The sequence below is a fragment of the Schistocerca cancellata genome, chromosome 1, assembly GCF_023864275.1.
Source record: "Schistocerca cancellata isolate TAMUIC-IGC-003103 chromosome 1, iqSchCanc2.1, whole genome shotgun sequence".
Taxonomy (NCBI): domain Eukaryota; kingdom Metazoa; phylum Arthropoda; class Insecta; order Orthoptera; family Acrididae; genus Schistocerca; species Schistocerca cancellata.
In genome coordinates, this window is record NC_064626.1 from 232,961,024 (window position 1) to 232,976,397 (window position 15,374).

Sequence of the window (15,374 nt, forward strand, 5' to 3'; positions counted from 1 at the left end):
CTCCCCAGCATTTCCTGTCTAGTTCACTTATGTGACTAGATGAAAGAACTTCACTGAGCTTGTACTGAGATTAATAAGTGAGTACTTAATTGCAGTTGTTAAGTGAACTATTGTGCAGAAAATCTCAAACTGTCAGCTGTGTACAACACTGAAAAGCCTTTTCCAAATAAACCTTACTGTCAATATGTATTCAACAATGTCATTTTCATTACTTCCACTATCCCTGTCTGGAATACTTTTCACAGCATGAGAGGTATCAAATGCATCACCCCAGCCTCAGCTCTCACAGATTCCAAAGAGGTCTTCCTCTGTAACAGAAGTGGGTTACCTAGGTGTTATAGAAGTTAAGATAGTTCAACATAAGTCAAGCAGTGCATTACAGCAGATTACTGTACTAGACTTGAACATGATCAGTCCCATTCCATCAGACATATTCACACCCATCCTGGAAGATATACTGTTGATATATGGTAAGTGGCTCCACTCGGTACAGTCCACTCTGTAAATTTCTGAATGGAAAAGATTTATTCAGTGTACCAGTAACACAGTTAATGGTGAAATAAATGCAGTAACTTTTTGGACATTCATTAATTCATCATCAAGTGATTACAACACATTTACATGGCCTTATAATATGCTGTCAACTATAGGCAGCAAGGTGTCACATTCACCCTCCAGTCTCTTTCCCAGCAACATCACATAGATTACTGACATCACATGTACAAAGTAAACATACAGAAACACATTGTACATAGTAGTTCACTTAAAAACTGCAAATAAATACTCACTTGATAAACTGAAAATAACTTCACTATATAAACACAAGTTATTTTGTCTGCTTGCATAAGAGAACTAGACAGGAAGTGCTAGGAAGGTAAAGTCTGTCTAAACTGAAAAGTGAGCAGCACTCATGGTATGGAAAGTTGCCTTTGCCAGAACAACACCACAGCTGCTGTACAGGATGACTAAGAATCAATTTCTGCTCTAGCAGTGCAGAACAATGTGCAGAGATTTGTGTAGATTCTGGTCATATGCATTAGTAACTCATATATAGATCCTTGCAGTGTTAATACATTCTGTGGAAAATAAACTCTCCCTGAGCAAGTCTTCACACTGTGTTGCCAGTGATTCGTGAGGTGAGCTGTAGAGGCCCCGTATAATATCCTATAGCTGCTTCTTGGGACACAGTGGAGTACATAGAGCTGGGAATCATCTGCTGAAATTTCATTTAGCAGATCTATGAAGGAGGAAAGTGCATGAGCACAATCTGGCGATCTCCCTTCCCTCATTCTTCAACCCTCCAGTCTCCCTCCTCCAACGTGTTACTCCACCAAAGCACAATTAACCCGTTAATATGGCTCTACTGCACTTAGAAGTGGTACACATATTTAATATTTGTTTTTAATGCACTTTGTTTAAAGATAAACATTAATTTTATACTGTTAGGAAATATTTTTAATAATCTGTGATTTTTCCATCCCATGAACATGGAAACTATTATTCCTAGAGAAAAAATGAATAGGACCATTTTTGTTGGAAATTTAACATAGTTTAATTTTGTACTATGGTACATTTTCAAAGAATCTGTGGTTTTAGAGTTATACAAGAAAAATATTAAAAAGTGATTTTTAAATCCACCCCCACCCCAACACTCACATCCCACCAGTAAAGATTTTTTAGTATGTTGTTCAGGGCACTCTCGCCTAGCACTGTGCAAAAATTTGTAACTACGTGATTTTTTCCCCCTAGTCACTCTTCACTGTTCTTATTTGGCTGGGCTAAATGGTGCATGGTAGAGAGTAATATGGTATATTTAAAATGGCTGTTCAGCTAAAAATCACAGTACATTGATGGGCAATGGCACTCATAGTGAGGTTTTCCAGGAAAAATATTCTTTCTCTGTAATTAAATAGCAAGGTATCAATTTAAAAATTATAAAATTGTTGTGAAGTCTTAATGTTTTTCAATTAGTATTGTTCAAATGAGCTCAAAATGAGAACTGGTGACAACACGACAGACTCAGAAGAAAATAAGGGAAGTTACCAGAGAGTATAGCCAGTGCTTTACAACAGTTCCAAGTTCAAGAATTTTGCTATTGATCAAGGTGGAGGGAAGAGAAATTGCTTCAATTTTGCGTGGTTGTTCATATGTGTAATACTTCAGACTTTCATTTCTTTTCTGTCTGTATGCAGCAAAAACGATGCAAGAAATTGATTTCCTATGTTTGAACTAGCAATCCTTAAAGACCTTGTTATGATGAATTTGTAAATGCAGCTATGCTTGCATTGAGAGGAGGAGGAAAAAATAACAAGTGAAAATAATTGAACAAAAATTCCACACATGATAATCCAAGTTAAAAGCAGACACAGCTCAATTATTGAGGGAAATAAAGAGGCTTTGTGTTCCCAAAAGGTATTAGAGAAAAATGAGGTTACTCTTATTTAAAATATTTTGTTGCTCCTCTAGAATTAGGGAATTTCACTAAAACACGCCAAAATGGGGAACAGTACCAGAATACTAAGCAGTGATCAAAATACTAAGCAGTGATTAGGCTTCACTGCAATGAGTGATGTGAATATTTGCATTGCATAGCAAATTAACTGTAATATATTAACACGTTCACTGTCCTCGGCGCACCAGCGCACCCAGCCGATACTCGTGCACATGCCGTGGATGCACTGGTGTGGCGAGTGAATCAGATGTTGCGAGGCATCACGGTTTAGTCGGGTACAGCTGTTCAGTGTGGTTTATTGTGCAGGCACTCTAAGAACTTATTGTTTTCAATTTTTACAGGCGCAGTTAGCATTTTTTCCCTACAGTATTTCTCTGTTGTGAGACTGAAAATGGAAAACAATCGTGACACGGTGGGCCCTTCAGAACCTATGAAACGTAAAATACGGGACACAATAAACGTACAAAAACTAATGGATGCGGAATTATTACGAATATTAGAAGAAAGTGATTCGGAAACAGAATTGGCCAGTGGAGAGGACAGGTGGGAATCCAGTGAAGAGTCTGACAGAGACAAGTTTGCTTTAGATGAGACTGTAGAAATGGCTGTAAATCCAAGCGACAGGGAAAGAGGATGGGTGGGAATCCAGTGAATAGTCTGACAGAGCCGAGTTTGCTTTAGATGAGACTGTAGAAATGGCTGTAAATACAAGTGACAGGGAAAGGGCAGAAGAAGTGGTAACGTAGCTGATACAAGTGTTGCATGGGAAAGTGAGCCAGTTGGAATGGTAAATTCCCTTTTATAAAAAATGAGGGACTGCTAATTCAACCAATGGGAAACACTCCCTTAGATTATTTTCGTCTTTTGATGATGGACGAATTTCTATTGAAAGTTGTAGAAGGAACAAATTGAAACGCAATTGAATTATTCCCTTTTGTGGGAACCGAAGAACAATCACACATAAATTGTTGGAAAGATGTGACTATTGACGAATTGTTAGTGTTCTTGGGAGTTTTCTTGCACATGGGAAATGTAAAGATGAGGAAGTTGCAGGACTATTGGAAAAAGAACCTTTTATTTCACATGAAAGGAATTGCCGATGGTATTTCACGAAATTGTTTTCTTCTAATACTACGTGAATTGCATTTTTCTGAAAATCCAAACAGGGCGAACCAAAACCATCCGACAGGTTGTATAAAATACGTCCAGTTATCAATTTTTTCAATGAAAGGATGTGCCAAATGTACTACCATGGACGGTAACTGTCACTGGACGAATCAATGATCCTTTGGCGTGGAAGATTACTTTTCCGCCAATACATAAAAAATAAAAAGCACAAATATGGCATAAAGCTATATATTTTGACAACTCCCACTGGAATGGTCCTAAAATTCACGGTATACACTGGCATGCTGGACGATTTAGGAGGAAGAGACCATGCGCAAGAAATTGTTCTTCATTTACTGGGTGAAAAGTTGAATGCTGGTCACCACTTGTACATGGACAATTACTATAATAGCTTCGCATTTGCAAAGTTGCTCCTGGATAAGAAGAGTCACTGCACGGGAACTCTGAGGGCGAATAGGAAGGATACACCCAAAAAATACAGAAGGCAAAATTAAGAAAAGGTGAAGCCGTTGCCAGATTTGCGGAAGGAGCTATTATAGGTAAGTGGCGTGAGAGGGAGGTTTGGTACATTTCTAATGCATTAAAAATGTAATGGTTGAGGTTGAAAACAAAAGAAAGGAGAAGAAATCTAAGCCAAGGGCCATTGTAAACTACAATAAATTTATGTTGGGAGTTGATCGGCACAATCAGATGTTATCATATTACCTCTCGGAATGAAAAACCATACGCTGGTACAAGAAACTTTTTATCCAGGTTATGGAAATGATGCTGACAAAGGCACATGCCCTACACAAAAAATATTCTGGCACTAAAATGCCCCTCCAAGAATCCAGACTCAGTATTATAAGAGCACCATTGCCACAAAAGCAGGTAGAACAGCCAGTCAGAAATCCCCAACATGTTGTGGTAAAACGAGAATCAACTGGAAAATCAAAAACACCGAGAAAAAAGTCCAGATTATGCGCCAGCCGAGGATAACGAACAGACACGATTTACAAGTGCCCAGATTGCCCAAATAAAGCAGGGTATTCTAGAATGAAATTTTCACTCTACAGCGGAGTGAGCGCTGATATGAAACTTCCTGGCAGATTAAAACGGTGTGCCGGACTGAGACTCGAACTCGGGACCTTTGCCTTTCGCGGGCAAGTGCTCTAGCAACAGAGCTACCCAAGCACGACTCACAGCCCGTCCTCACAGCTTTAGTTCCGCCAGTACCTCGTCTCCTACCTTCCAAACTTCACAGAAGCTCTCCTGCGAACGCGAAAGGCAAGGGTCCCGAGTTCGAGTCTCGGTCCGGCACACAGTTTTAATCTGCCAGGAAGTTTCAACGCAGGGTATTGTTTGAATTGTTGTGTTATTCACCACCTCTAAAGGCAGATAGCACTTTCGTTGTTCTTTCATTTTTCGACAGTTATATGTAGGTACTATTCTTGAAATTTGTATTTATTTTATTTGTTTGAGTGTAATCGGTAAATTCTTGGTTGTATCTTTTCTGAGATTTGACATACATTGTATTTCAGAAGTTTCTTCAAGATCTTGTGTTTGGTTTTGATTGCTGTTTCTATTATTTTTTTGTTCAATAAATATGTCATTTGTCAGTAGGATGTTTTGCTTTATTTTTTAATATAAAATAAAAAAGTAGTACTCTAAACTGTCACAATTTTCAGGAATAATTAACGAGATGCACTAGCGCGTCCATGGTGTTAAGGACATCCAGAAACCCTTTCCATATCAAATTGTGGGGGTTATGTCATTAATATTGTTGATTACTTGTATAATTTAAAAAAAATGGAAATATATTCTTTGCAATGCCTTGTAATAATGAATATGATAAAATAATTTTGTTATGACAGTGTAATACTATAATAACAAAACAATCATTTATTCCAAGTTTAGTAGTGACTAGTGCAAAACAACTGAACTGGTAAATTATCATCTGAGTTTGCTAAAAATGGAAAAGAATAAATTCCTGAGAAGTGTAAAAACCTGGCATGATAATAGCCTTCAATACAATGAATTTTAATGTAATAGATACAGATGGTCACTTCAAAGTCACACCAGTACTCAAATAATGATGTGCTGCAATTCACGTTAATTGGGTATAAAGATTTAAATAATTAATAATTTCTATGTAGAAAATATGTTCCTGTACTTCATGTCTTCCGTGTATCATCATATTCCATTTTGTCTGATACTTCTGCAAGTTGCACATACTGCAGCAGGTTCATGGCAACAGAGGAGTAATTTTTGCTACACCACAATAACCTGCGCAGTTAACATTAGTGTTTTGTAGATATAAGTTTTGCAAACATTGTGACATTTTCTTCGTTCCAGGAATTATTAAAGTACCACCTGGTAATCAACAGTTATTTAATAAAGATAATCAGATAATGGAAGATGATAAAATGTTACAAGATTATGGGCTTACTTCAAGTGTAGCGAAAGCTCAGAGTCCGGCAGCTGTGGGACTAGCTCTGAGGTGAGTAGCAAAATTAAACTCTGTGTCTTCGAGGTTGAAAGTCAGCATTGTTGCCCTCTAACTGTAACTAGCTATAATCCTGTACTTACAATGCCTAGGCATACTGTTGCTTTTTTTTCTGCTTGCTCTGATCAACTCACGCAGTTCACCACATATCGAAGGCTAAACTGGCAGTTTAATAACTCACAGTTCCAAGCATTTTGTGTTTGGGAAACATTTAATAGGTAATATACTGAAACAGGTAGGTTCTGTCAGCAATACTTGTGCCATTTAGAGGCCAAACTGACTAACTCAAGTGCAATAGAAACTGGAAAAAAAAAAGATTAAAGTAAAATGCAGATTGAAAATTCAGCTTTAACTCAAATTTATTTTCATCATAATATTACTATTCTAATTATAATTTTGTGTGATGTATAAATTTTATGGTAAAACAACACAGATTACCATTGAAACATAGAACACTGTAACATTTGTATTTTTTCACAAGTTAGTCACACTGTCAGCTGAAAAAATTCACTTTTTATTTCACTTTTACTCCCAATGTTTCAAATTATCTTAATAAATGACCTCACACTTCCCCGACACTTGATTGTTGTGTTCCTGACAAGTTGTCACTAGCTTCTTGTAGTATTCGTGGTCCACAGGACATTAGATCTGCCCTCTTTCCCTTGCTAATGGGACAAATACTACTCAGCTGCCGACAGATGTTGTTGATATACCTCTATGGGGACAGCTGAAAATATGTGCCCCGACCGGAACCCGAACCCCAGATCTCCTGCTTACGTGGCAGACGCTCTATCCATCTGAGCCACCAGTGACACAGATGAATAGCACGACTGCAGGGACTTATCCCTTGCACACTTCCCGTGTGACCCACTTTCCCAACTGTCCACAATCTACAAACGTAATGTACCTAATAGGTATTTGCCCATCCACTCATTACTCATACACACTAAGGTGAATCGTCACCTTAGTGTGTGTGAGTAATGAGTGGATGGGCAAATACAGCTACATTACGTATGTAGATTGTGGACAGCTGGGAATGTGGGTCACACGGGAAGTGTGCAAGGGATAAGTCCCTGCAGTCGTGCTATTCATCTGTGTCACTGGTGGCTCAGATGGATAGAGCGTCTGCCACGTAAGCAGGAGATCTGGGGTTCGGGTTCCGGTCGGGGCACACATTTTCAGCTGTCCCCACCGAGGTATATCAGTAACACCTGCCGGCAACTGAGGGTTTCAATTAATTATCATTTATTCTAGAGAAGCTGCATGGTCATCAATGGTATCTGGTCTTTCAAGAAAGTTACTATCTTCATATAAATACTTGAGAGTATAGGGCATCCTGGTTTATAGTTGCAAATTCAGATTGTCAAACTGTTGTAGATTTCATAATTTTCATAAAACGTTGTCTTGCACTGTATAGTATAAGGTAGTAACTTCTCCAGTTGAATCCATAGTAAGTCAAGCCAGTTTACTGGTAAGCCGTCGACTATCATCTTCCGGCTTGTCATGGTATCTTCAAGAGTCTTTGTAGACAAAAATTTATTGTGATTCATTGCACCTACTAGAATGTAGCCCTTTGTTTTGCAGTTACAAATTAGATTGCACCAGGCTTCTGGTGAGATGATGATTTACATGTCTTTCTCACTATATGAGGTGCATTCAAGTTCTCAGGCCGCCGATTTTTTTTCTAATTAACTACTCACCCGAAATCGATGAAACTGGCGTTACTTCTCGACGTAATCGCCCTGCAAACGTACACATTTTTCACAACGCTGACGCCATGATTCCATGGCAGCGGCGAAGACCTCTTTAGGAGTCTGTTTTGACCACTGGAAAATCGCTGAGGCAATAGCAGCACGGCTGGTGAATGTGCGGCCACGGAGAGTGTCTTTCATTGTTGTAAAAAGCCAAAAGTCACTAGGAGCCAGGTCAGGTGAGTAGGGAGCATGAGGAATCATTTCAAAGTTGTTATCACGAAGAAACTGTTGCATAACGTTAGCTCGATGTGCGGGTGCGTTGTCTTGGTGAAACAGCACACGCGCAGCCCTTCCCGGACGTTTTTGTAGCAGTGCAGGAAGGAATTTGTTCTTCAAAACATTTTCGTAGGATGCGCCTGTTACCGTAGTGCCCTTTGGAACGCAATGGGTAAGGATTACGCCCTCGCTGTCCCAGAACATGGACACCATCATTTTTTCAGCACTGGCGGTTACCCGAACTTTTTTGGTGGCGGTGAATCTGTGTGCTTCCACTGAGCTGACTGGCGCTTTGTTTCTGGATTGAAAAATGGCATCCACGTCTCATCCATTGTCACAACCGACGAAAAGAAAGTCCCATTCATGCTGTCGTTGCGCGTCAACATTGCTTGGCAACATGCCACATGGGCAGCCATGTGGTCGTCCGTCAGCATTCGTGGCACCCACCTGGATGACACTTTTCGCATTTTCAGGTCGTCATGCAGGATTGTGTGCACAGAACCCACAGAAATGCCAACTCTGGAGGCGATCTGTTCAACAGTCATTCGGCAATCCCCCAAAACAATTCTCTCCACTTTCTCGATCATGTCGTCAGACCAGCTTGTGCGAGCCCGAGGTTGTTTCAGTTTGTTGTCACACGATGTTCTGCCTTCATTAAACTGTCGTACCCACGAACGCACTTTCGACACATCCATAACTCCATCACCACATGTCTCCTTCAACTGTCAATGAATTTCAATTGGTTTCACACCACACAAATTCAGAAAACGAATGATTGCACGCTGTTCAAGTAAGTAAAACGTCGTCATTTTAAGTATTTAAAACAGTTCTCATTCTCGCCGCTGGCAGTAAAATTCCATCTGCCGTACGGTGCTGCCATCTCTGGGACGTATTGACAACGAATGCGGCCTCATTTTAAAACAATGCACACGTTTCTATCTGTTTCCAGTCCGGAGAAAAAAAAATCGGAGGCCTTAGAACTTGAATGCACCTCATAGATCAATCATGCCCAAGGGCGTAATCATTTGGCTGATAGCTGTGTCCAGGTATTAAAAATTTTAAATCAATAATATCTGCATTGATTGCAGAAGCTTCATCATTGTTATTTTGATTCAAATTTGAGCTGTGCACGAATCTGAGTAAATCTGAATATGGTTGTGGTCTTTTGCATTTTTTGTTATGTGCTGTTTCAGGCACATAGTTATTTCTTGTGACGTCTGTGAATTGTCTGTTTCAGGCCATACTTACATAAACCCTTTGTTGTTGTTGAAATTGTGACAGCCAATATTGTATACATCATTTATAATACACATTTAATGATGTTAACTCTACATGTAAGTATTTAGAGGTATTACAAAGAAGCAATATGAAATAGGTCAGTCAAGTAAAATCAGTAGTAAGGAGGGTAAATGGAATACTTGGATTATATATGCAGAAACAAATACTATGAAAATACAAACAAGAAAATTGGAGTTAGCCAGTCACTCACTTTGACCTCCAAAAGCTGTAACGAAGTTTTCAGTTGCCATGTAAAGAGTTCTCATGTACTGGTGCAAGAATTAAGCAATAGAGTTAAATATTTTGGCCACTGGAAACATACATGTTTGCGAAGTTTTTTTAAATGAAAAGTAGAAAAGCTATTAAAAATGGAGTTAGTTCGTTTGGCTCTGAGTGGCACGATTAGCCCAGTTATACACAGTCTGTGAGAAAAGTAATGAGACTGTCAACACTGCGAGCAATCTGGCAACACTATGTTGCTCTGCTTATGTAGACCAGTGTGTTCATCCTTTCCACATGGTCAGTCTGAGTCTCCGCTGAGTACATCCATAACATGATTTTTGAGACCACCACCTGTGAGGTTGTGTTCTTGTTGTGTGTGTCATGCAGTTGGTACAACAGAATTTAGAGCAATGGTATGCCATCAATTTTTTAGTTAAACTTGAGAAATCAATGAGGGTGACTTTTGGAAAGATGAAGCAGGCCTGTGGTGAACATTCCTTATCAAAAGCACAAGTTTTTCACTGGCACAAATCATTTTTGGAAGGCTGAAGACACATTGAAGATGAACATTTGTCAGGGATATTTTCAACTTCAAAAACTTACATAAACACACAACGTCTGCATGCTTCAGTGAAATCAGACCAACATGTAACAATTCCAACCAAGTGTTTTACAAATGTGTCCTAGAAAGGCTCAGGTAAAGGGACATGTGAATGCTGCAGCATGACAGCACCCCATGTCGCATGGCCACTTCCCTCACGGAATTTTTGACCTTAAAAGGAATTCGTATTGTTCTGTAGACCCCTGCTCATCTGATATAAGTCCTTGTGACATTTTTCTTTCCCAAAAATCGAAAAAGCTTAAAAGGATGTCATTTTGAAACTCTGGAGAACATTTAGAGGAATGTGACCAATATGTTAAAGACCCTACTGCCCTTTCAGTGTTGCTACCAGGACTGGGAATGACTCCCCAGTGTATAGCTAAGGAATTACTCTGAAGGGGACAATATAATTGTTGGAAAAAAAATAACAACTTGGTAGATAAAAACTCAGACTTATTACTTTTCTCACACACCTCATATGGCACAGCAGTTTCCTTTTGATGTTTATAATTTCTGCAGCCATCTAAAGTTTCTGCATCCACCAAATTTTTAATGAAGAGATGACAGAAGTACACTAGACATGTTTCCTTCTCTGTGAAAATAGTACATGTCATACTGTAATAGGACAGTTTGCCATAATCACTGCCGGCCGCTGTGGCCAAGCAGTTCTAGGCACTTCAGTCTGGAACTGCGCTGCTGCTATGGTTGCAGGTTCAAATCCTGCCTCGGGCATGGATGTGTGTGATGTTCTTCGGTTAGTTAGTTTTAAGTAGTTCTAAGTCTAGGGGACTGATGACCTCAGATATTAAGTCCCATGTGCTTAGAGCCATAATCACTAAGTACGAGGCTTGCACAAATCCCACTACTCATTGTTTACATTTATTTCATTGTAAATTATTTTTGTCTTGAGGAAGCTGCAGGGCAACGTGCATTGTAGATTAGTTCTTCATTGTGTAAGCAGAGGAACAGAATTTTTAACGTGCATTTCATACCTAAATTACCCACATAGAGGTTTCATTTTCAAAAATGCTTTCATGATGAGTGACCACATCATGTAACATATCCTCCCTCAAAATTTCACATTTTTAAGACCAATAGTTGAAACTGATCAGCGATATGCCAACTAAATGTTGAACGCTCCTTTTTTTTGCATTCTGGGTCAATTTTAGAAAATTCCTTTCTTAGTAGCTATGTACATCACATAAAGTATGTCCCCCCCCTCCCCCTCAAAGTGCATGTATCTAGAACCAATGGTTTAGGTAGGACATAGGTTCTTAGATTGTATGGCATTGCAACCCCTGAAATTATATTAATGCGAATTGCAGTTCCTAGGGTCTGGGTTATACAAAATCATTTCTCGTTAGGACCTTACAGTGAATAATACATATTGCTACCAAAATGTATGTATCTAGTACCAACAGTTGAGGCTGATCTCAGTTGGGCGATTAGCTTTGAACTCCCTTTTACCGCCTTAGTGGATGGATTTAAAAAAATAATTTCTTGTTGATTCCCTTCGTGACACAAAAAATTTTTCGTCCAGATTTTGTTTCTCTTGGCCCAACATCCTAGGCTGGGTGGTGTTGTATTTTCCACCATCTAGTCAAAACAGTATTGTTGTCCATACCTATACCACCGTGCTCCCATCCCATTGCCTCATGGTCCATATTCCTATAAAAATACCTATCTGTCTCCCACTGCCACCTACTCCAGTCCTGTTATAGGCATTTCCTACATAATCAGAGACCAGGTTTACACCTATGAAAGCAGCCATGTAGTTTGCCAGTTTAGCTACAATGAGCAGTCTGTGTGGGCACGACCACCAACAAGCTGTCTGTCCTCATGAATGACCACTTCCAAACTGTGGGCAGCAGACAGACCAGCCAGTTGCCGAGCTAGCCACAAAGCACGTGCACATAACTTCAATGGCTACTTCACAGCCCATGCAATTTTCATCCTCCCTGCCAACACCAGCTTTTGTGAATCGCACAAGTGGGAACTCTCCCTGCAACGTAGTAAAATACCCTTTGTTCCCAAAACCCACCTCTCCTCAGCCTTTTCTAGTCCCTGTCCACTATTGACCAACACAAATATTAGAATCAATGAAACCAAAAGGCAGCACCAAAAACAGACAGTTGAAAACTGTGGTTTGCTAAACTGGTGATCCAATGGCATGAAACGAATTGTTTCATGTGGTACACTGCACTAAGTCTCACCAGTGTGACAGACAAGATAGTAGCCATGCTCAAGTCACTTGCTTAGAGCACTTCAAGATAACTGACCTGGTTGTGACTTTACTGAGCTGCAGTAATGCTTCTGAAATGCTGACAGTTGCTTTGCGTGACATGACTCTATATTTATTGAAGCTTCCTTCTAAAGATTTTTGCCCTAGTAATGTTTTATTTTGGGCAATATTTATTAATCCAGTGCTGGCTGTAATCAAAAACATAGGTATTTCTTGTTATGTGTGAAAGACATAGTTTAAGCTCCTTAATATGGAACTATATTTCTTTATTGGAGTGTATATATTCCTTTTTGCACTCCTAAGATTACACAGTTCAATTGATGAAGTGTATTTTTTTTTATTATTATTTTTTTTTATTTACATTTCATGTGACTGTTATCTCTGATAGTGTTTTATGTACGTTAAAAGCATCGCCTTCCAGTTCGCATTCAGAAACAAAGATTAATGAGAAGAATGGAGGTATCTGTGTAATTATCTGATTGCCTTCTCTCATCAAATATTGACTTCTGTAGCACTTTAATGTACTTAGTTTGGCTTCTGTAGCATTTGAATGCACTTAGATAATCACAGTTACCTTTTCCCTCCTCATTGCTTATACTCGAGTCTCTTCCTCAGCTGAAACCCTTAATTAAATGCTTCTTTTTACTTATTCCCACATCTTTTACTGTTTTCCTTTTCCTTTCACTGTCAAGAAAACAATGTATAATGACAAGTTTGTGAAACTCGCTTTTTATTGGTGGATGTTCACCAACTTGTTAATGTTCTGTGCTGAGTAGGTTCTATGCATCATTCTACCTCTTTCCTATGTATATACTTCTGTTACACTTGTTATTTTCTTGCTAAACTTTACTGTAATATGTGCAAGGAAAAATGCTTTGATAAGTGAAATGGTCTGACAAAAAATAATTTCTCTTTATTACAGGCAGGAAACTGGTGATTTTGAACCACTAGAAATTACACCATTTTCATCACCTCCAGATCTTCCTGATGTAATGAAATCACAAGAAAGCAATGGCCAGGAACAAACATCATGAACACAAAAGATTGATTACATCTGTTTATTTAAGATGAAGGCCTCTGTAATCTCTCTAATAAATCACCAAAGACAGGGATTCAAATGTAGCCAATACAAATCACTGCAAAAGTGATTTATTCATATAGGACAGAATGTGTTAATTTATTGTTGTTTGTATGACTTTAATATTTATTTTTTCCTGTCAGAGAATTATGACCTCAATAATAAGTTAAGTAGTACCTCGTACAATTTTACTGTGTAAGTGCTAATACGCATTTAAAATTGGTATCACTCCGTTACAGATAAGTGAACTTAATATGTAAAACTTAGCTATCTTTACTGTTCTTTTTGTTTTTTTCCCACCCGGGACCCATTGAAAACCAAACTACTGCATTACTGGAATGACATCTCAGTTGATACTGTAATTTTGTAACACACTGATAGTACTGTTATCATGGACCTCAGGTATCTTTCGTGAATAACAGCATGCACAATGTGACTGAGAGTAAGTTTTTTAATTGTTTTGTAAGACAACGTAGCACCCTTTCAAAAATTAGAACTTTTGCAATTGTAAAACCAAAATTATTAGAAAACAAATTCCCATGAATGACATTTGAGATGAAAAAGGTGACTTTGCATTGTGTGTGCCTATGAAGTTACTAATGCATTTAAATAAAATGAGTTACATAATAGGCCAGTCTCTTATTACAATACAGTTTTCAGTCATTTTAAAAACACTCCTGTTTTCAAGTTTACATTTATTACAAATTATCTATAGTGGATTCAGATAAACCAAGCTAAACATATTTATTAAATTTTAGCTGAAAATTATTCATGGTTGTGCTTTTATTTCAGAAGGCTGTTAACAAACTGGTTTAAGCAGAATTTGTTACTTTTCTTTGAATAAACACTATTTGTAAATATCAAAAAACTTAATGATTTCTTTTCAGCTTTAAAATTGTCCTTCATATTAAATAAATATTTGCAAATTAACAATGTAGAAAGGTTGGATTGCAACTCACCACATAGAGGAGGCATTGAGTCGCAGATAGACACAATGAGAAAGACCACTAGAAACGCTACAGTTTTTTGGCAAAATCCTTCTTCAGCAGTAGAAAACACATGGCCACTGTCTTTAGGTGCTAAGACCCAGCTCCATCCTAAGTGGTTGGAGAAAGTGGCCATATGTGGGGTTGCTGTGTGATTGTATATGTTTTTCCTGCTTTATGGACTTTGTCCAAAAGCTAAAATATTTTTAGCAGTCTTTTTCATTGTGCCTGCCTGCTCTTAATGTGATGAGTAGCAATTATCTTTTCCATACTGGTGTTATTCCTTCTTCAAATTTCCATTATTTGTTTGTATATTATGTTGGAATAATAAATCAGAAAAGGTGAAGAATAAGAGCGGCTACATTTACAGGACTTCGAACTGTGGTATATTTCTACACTTCATATATAATGCTCAAATTGGAGAGTGTAGCTGTATGCTTTGTCATTGCTGGCTTTTGGTATATTTCAGTTTACGTTGTTCAGCTATCACTGTGTCAACACTTCTCTTCATAATTCAGATATATGATGACCACCACCACCACGTCGTCATCTTGCAGGTGGCTGCATGAAGAATTGCATAATGATGCATCATTTTATAGACTGAATTAATAACCTGGCAAAGCTCTGCAATTGCTTAATACGTATGGCAACTGGATTTATGTCCTAATCACCTCTTCCCCCTCACTCTGTCCATCACCTCTTCCCCCTCTCTCTGACCATCTCCTCCTCCCCCCCCCCATCCACTCCACCTCCTCCTCCCCCCTTCTCTGTCAAATCTTCTCCTTCTCCCTCTCTATATTCATTTCCTCTCCTCCCCCTCTCTCTGATCTTGAACCTTGTTTACCGGCATTGCAAACGAAATCTTGATTGGGAACTGAAGTCGCTTAAAATGAATGGGTGAATCAGTTGGGATCATTGGTACATAGAGAGAG

The 15,374-nt window shown here is 38.6% G+C and overlaps 1 protein-coding gene across 2 annotated transcripts in view; it reads left to right on the plus strand.

Annotated features, from left to right (window-relative positions):
• The window catches only part of LOC126169914 (elongin-B), a 40,784-nt gene extending 26,460 nt beyond the window's left edge, over positions 1 to 14,324 (plus strand). For both annotated transcript variants that reach the window (XM_049920682.1, XM_049920683.1), the window contains exons 3-4: positions 5,915 to 6,059; positions 13,301 to 14,324. In XM_049920682.1, the coding sequence (XP_049776639.1) occupies positions 5,915 to 6,059; positions 13,301 to 13,412 (257 nt within the window). In that variant the 3' untranslated portion in view covers positions 13,413 to 14,324. The remainder of the gene's footprint in view (positions 1 to 5,914; positions 6,060 to 13,300) is intronic.
• The last annotated feature ends 1,050 nt before the right edge of the window (positions 14,325 to 15,374 follow it).